The following is a 4,874-nucleotide window of genomic DNA, read 5'->3' as shown; positions in this document are numbered from 1 at the left end:
AAATAAATTTAAAATATATTAAATAAATTATGGATAGTCTCAATTAATGAAAATAAAAAAATATATATAATGGATGATTCCAGCTGGTAATGTCACTGAAAATGGTTATATCTTGAAATTAAGTTGTCCATGTAGAAAATAGACAATAACTAATAAGCTATGATAGAGATACTTTAGAAAAATTAGCTTATATTTTATGTAATCTAAATTATATACTAAACATTACAATGTAGAATTCTGTGTTACCTTACAACAACATTATTGCACATACCAAACATTGCAATGTAGGATTTTCTATTATTTTATCAGGTAATCGCATTCTCTCTGCAATCACATTATCATAGCAATATTACCTATGTAATACACCAAACACCTCCTAAACACATTCGGAATGAAAGTAAACAAACATTACCATAATTAAAAAAAATATATATATAAAGCATGATTGCAGCTAGGTAACATGGTGCTCGTTGATTTTTGGGTAAGACAGTCTTTGGTGATTAGACCAACTTTTTCTCAAGATCATGTCATGCATTTCTTGCCGCTCATAATTTAGAGAGCAGAACCATAATTTGATTAGAATTGAAATACACGTTGTTACGTTGAGCATGAAATATTCCAACAAATAGTCAACAATGAATCACGCATGTTTCTTTAAAGTGCACTCAAGGAGAGTAGCAAGAGCAGGCTGCATATCCTTTACAAACAGATATCTCAGGCGTGCCGATGCTACAAAAAAATTATCGGTTGAGGCATGTCAGAAAGGGATACCCCAAAATAAGGATGAAAGAAATAAAGAAGAAAGAATGAGCAATATAGGTATGCTTATGTGTATCCCTTTGTGCGTAGGCTGATGCACAATTAAGCTGGTTAATTTGATCCAACCAATAGTTTAACAATGCTATATTATTGGATTGAAAAAAAAAAGTACGAGTTTATTGTTCAATTGAAGCTAAAAGGCTGGCCTAAAAATTTTTATGACTTTTGGACTAAATAGTGAGTGAAAAATTAGAATTTGCTATGTAAAAAAGCAGATAATCAGTTGCAGCTGTTTATTGGGAGATTTGACGGCAGTGAAACAAAAGAATTTTTCCTTGAAGAAGTCGGCCTATTTATTCCATCCTACAAATGGCGCTCCATACTTTTCATAGCTGAGAGTGCTTTTGCTGAGTGAAAATGAAGGAGAATCACCAACAACTACGGAGGAATCTTGACTCATTATTGCTAGCTATATAACTCTTCTTTTTCTACCACTTCTTGTTCCTCTTCACTTTTGTAAATATTTTTCTCCTTAATAAAATTCTGGGGGCAGCATCTGGCTATCTCCATTCCTCTCAAAAAAAAGAAAAAAAAAAAGAAGAAGAGAAGAGTTTGTTATACCGAACCATATACTACATATTTTAATATTATGTAGGTACTGAGGAAAATTGGTCTAATAATAAATTTTGTTTTTAAAAAATTATTTCCGGTCCGGTGTGCATGCATCAAGGATAAGATTTGACTTATTCGCACATAAGTTTCATTGAGAGTAATGAGCATCTTCCTATTGGATGACATTTAATGGCTTAGACCAATGCAAACAGTCTATTTATTGAGCGTCGTAGTTGAGCATGCTGGCAAGTTGGAATTTGGAACGGGTAATCTTGTCCGTGAGCAAAAACATGCACATCTAGAGCTGTCTCATTGAAAAGGTCTAGAATATCAAAAGTATACACTGCCCTGTTCCCAGTATGCTAGTAAAGGCAATGTGGGCAAGAAAAAGATGTGGAAAGAAAAGGCGGGCCTTTTACAAGTCATCTTGCAATCCCGTGAGTGCCGTTTGCTCCGTCAAGTTGTATGGCAAGGCTAACTTATTTGAGAGAACAAACAAATGCAGAAATTAGGGTAACGTGCCAAGTCAGAGCAGCAAAGTTGGAATTCCACAGCAACCAATGACCATTTCATGCATGCAACTACACTATATATAGGAGTCCTGGGAAAGCATTTCTCTCATCTCAGCCCAAACTCTTGGAGCAACCTTATCGCCTTCTTTAGCTATGGCCTTCTCCAATAGTTTCCTTTTGCTCTCCCTGCTATCACTACTCGCTTGCGTTGCCCATGGGCAGCTTTCACCTACGTTTTATGCAAAAAGCTGCCCAAATGTACAGAGCATTGTGCGCTCGGGCATGGCACAGGCCGTCAGTGCGGAGCCAAGGATGGGCGCATCCATCCTTCGGCTCTTCTTTCACGATTGCTTTGTAAATGTATGATACCATCCCTTAATTTGCTCCCTCGTTTTCCTTTTGTTATCTGCAACCACCTTCGTTATGGTACGCTGCAAGTTAGTGACCCTAGAATTTATGGATTTATTTGCTAATCTCTAATTTGAATTATAAGAGAAGTGCGTTGGTCGTAAGGCCAATACAGAGATGGTCGGGCTACCTGGTTGGTGTTTAAAAAGGGGTAGCAAACTAGCAACACGGTTCTACTATCTTGGTCGCACGTGAACCACGGAAAAATGATATGCAGTGGTGCATGAGCTGCACCGCACGCAGTGGGATATGCAGCTCTAGATCTCTACCATGTCATCTAATTGTGAAGATGGGCAGTTGCCAAGTATCTAGCAATCTTTTTCATAATGTACAGTGTTTAGCATCATGATGTGCCATGTTTGATAGCCATTCATCTTCATGATGGTGATCGAGGCCTGTACAGCCCTCTGGGGTGCAAAACTTGCATGATAAAGAACCCAAACTTAAGCAGCTATACCCTTCTTAAATCACACCTTGGTGTCCCTCTGCCACACCTATCATCCAAAGGTTCCTTTATGGCTTAGAAGCTTAAAAAGCAATTTACCGGCAAGCCTTGGGATAAATAGGTTATATACAAGAGTTCTTGTTGCTAGACCACTCAAATCTACTTGTTGCTCTCAAAAATCACCTTATATGCTATTGTAATGCAACATGATGTTGCCAAAATTTTGTGGTTGCATATAGTCAATGGCGGTGGCGTTGGTCCCAATCACTAGCATGCTGCTTAAATTTATTCAAAATTTAGTTATCAATCTCTCTCCTAAATGCCAGCAGGCATGTGTCCCAAATTAAAGCGGATACAGTGAAAGATCACGATATTATTGGTTTATATATCGTCTAACAAAAAATTATCACATTATCTAATTTGAAAAATTTTTTATACAAAAAATCATACACCACACGTGATGATTCACTCTCACGTGGATTGATAAAAAAATTTTTTTTTTTTTTCGACCGATGTTTTCAGATCTGTGGCTGAGCTAATCATCACGTACAGTGTGTGATTTTCTGCATCGTGCAAAAAAAAAAATTGCTCCATCCAATTTTATCACTTAAAACAGTAAAAGTTGTTAGTTGGCTAGCATAATCAAAATAAAATTTTTTATATTCCAAATTTTTAATTAGATGAAAATATATTGTTTATGAATAAAGATGATGTAATGGCTTTTTATTAGATGGTGGAGGATATATGTTCTGACAAATAATTTCTCAGAAAAAAGGGTGCAGACCTTTATGTTGGATCCAATAGCTTCTCATGTTTCTTTTCCCAATGTAACCGTACAAGAGTAAATGCTTTTGTTCAAGTCAGCCTAAAAACATCTTCCCAGTTGCTGAACGGACGTCCTCTGTTTTCTTCAGGGTTGTGACGGATCGATCCTTCTCGCTGACACCGCAACGTTCACCGGCGAGCAGAATGCTGGGCCAAACAAAAACTCTGTCCGTGGATTCGGAGTCATCGACACCATCAAAGCCCGCGTCGAAGCCGCCTGCAAAGCCACCGTCTCATGCGCTGACATCCTCGCCCTCGCCGCTCGCGATGGAGTCAACTTGGTTAGTATCGCACCCATCATTTCCCACCACCTCTTTCACCGTCAACGTTCAGTTTTAATGCTTTGAGCTGATACGAATGATACATCTCGTAGCTCGGCGGGCCAACTTGGACGGTGCAACTGGGCAGGAGGGATGCAACGACGGCGAGCCAGAGCGCGGCCAACAACAACCTCCCCAGTCCCGCGTCCAGCCTCTCCATACTCATCTCCAAGTTCGCCGCCCAGGGCCTCAGCGCTCAAGAGATGACCGCGCTCTCCGGTAGCCACACCATCGGCCAGGCTCAATGCAAGAACTTCCGCGCCCACATCTACAACGACACCGACATCAACCCCAGTTTTGCGGCCTTAAGAAAGCGGAACTGCCCGGCCTCGGGCGGCGACACCAACCTCGCGCCGCTCGATGTCCAGACCCCGAACGGGTTCGACAACGCCTACTACCAGAACCTTGTGGCCCAGAAGGGGCTGCTGCATTCGGACCAGGAGCTCTTCGATGGTGGGTCGCAGGACGCGCTGGTCCGGCAATACAGCACCAACGCGGCGTTGTTCTCGAGGGACTTCGTCCAGGCGATGGTGAAGATGGGGAGCATCAGCCCGCTGACCGGGACCAGTGGAGAGATCCGGTTGAACTGCGGAAAAGTGAACGGCTGACGATAAGGGCGGGCGACGATGAACTCTCCGGGTTATAAGTAGACCAGGTGGATAAGCTTAGTATTTTCTATTGTAACGGTCAAAACTGGTCTCCGGAATTGGTGTTAGACCGCTATTTTAATCAAGAAACGAATCAATAAAAATAAGAATGCTACTAGATTATTAACTCCTGGAGTCAACAAATTAAGATTTGTCAGACGGCACTGGAACTTTTCTTTTTTCCCATTTTCTTTGCCTTATCTTTTAAATTTTAGCTGGAATAGCTCTAGGATTGACCGTGGAACTTCCATCTATTTAAGGCATAAAGGCACAAAGCAGGTGCTTTTTAAGGAATATCCTATTCCCTATAAAGATACTATGTTAGAGATAAGCAAGTTTGTTTAGA

The 4,874-nt window shown here is 40.6% G+C and overlaps 1 protein-coding gene across 2 annotated transcripts; it reads left to right on the top strand.

The window, feature by feature from the left end:
* The first annotated feature begins 1,997 nt into the window (after positions 1–1,997).
* LOC105040598 (peroxidase P7) lies at positions 1,998–4,655 on the top strand. 2 transcript variants are annotated; one of them, XM_010917191.4, is made up of 3 exons: positions 1,998–2,243; positions 3,651–3,842; positions 3,935–4,655. In XM_010917191.4, the coding sequence occupies exons 1-3, from the start codon at positions 2,037–2,039 to the stop codon at positions 4,487–4,489; spliced, it is 954 nt and encodes a 317-aa protein (XP_010915493.1). In that variant the 5' UTR covers positions 1,998–2,036; the 3' UTR covers positions 4,490–4,655. The 2 variants fall into 2 exon arrangements, with proteins under 2 accessions (XP_010915493.1, XP_073110697.1); XM_073254596.1 differs by lacking the exon at positions 1,998–2,243 and adding an exon at positions 3,487–3,563.
* The last annotated feature ends 219 nt before the right edge of the window (positions 4,656–4,874 follow it).

Source organism: Elaeis guineensis, chromosome 3, assembly GCF_000442705.2.
Source record: "Elaeis guineensis isolate ETL-2024a chromosome 3, EG11, whole genome shotgun sequence".
Taxonomy (NCBI): domain Eukaryota; kingdom Viridiplantae; phylum Streptophyta; class Magnoliopsida; order Arecales; family Arecaceae; genus Elaeis; species Elaeis guineensis.
Note: the sequence above shows the minus strand (reverse complement) of the source record. Positions and strands in the feature narration are given on the sequence as shown.

What these genes read in the sequence shown, in the direction of transcription:
- LOC105040598 (XM_010917191.4), top strand. Translation starts at nt 2,037, where the DNA reads ATGGCCTTCTCCAATAGTTTCCTTTTGCTCTCCCTGCTATCACTACTC. An exon ending in TTCACGATTGCTTTGTAAAT is followed by an intron (nt 2,244 to 3,650) that starts GTATGATACCAT and finishes TGTTTTCTTCAG; the next exon opens with GGTTGTGACGGATCGATCCT. An exon ending in CTCGCGATGGAGTCAACTTG is followed by an intron (nt 3,843 to 3,934) that starts GTTAGTATCGCA and finishes TACATCTCGTAG; the next exon opens with CTCGGCGGGCCAACTTGGAC.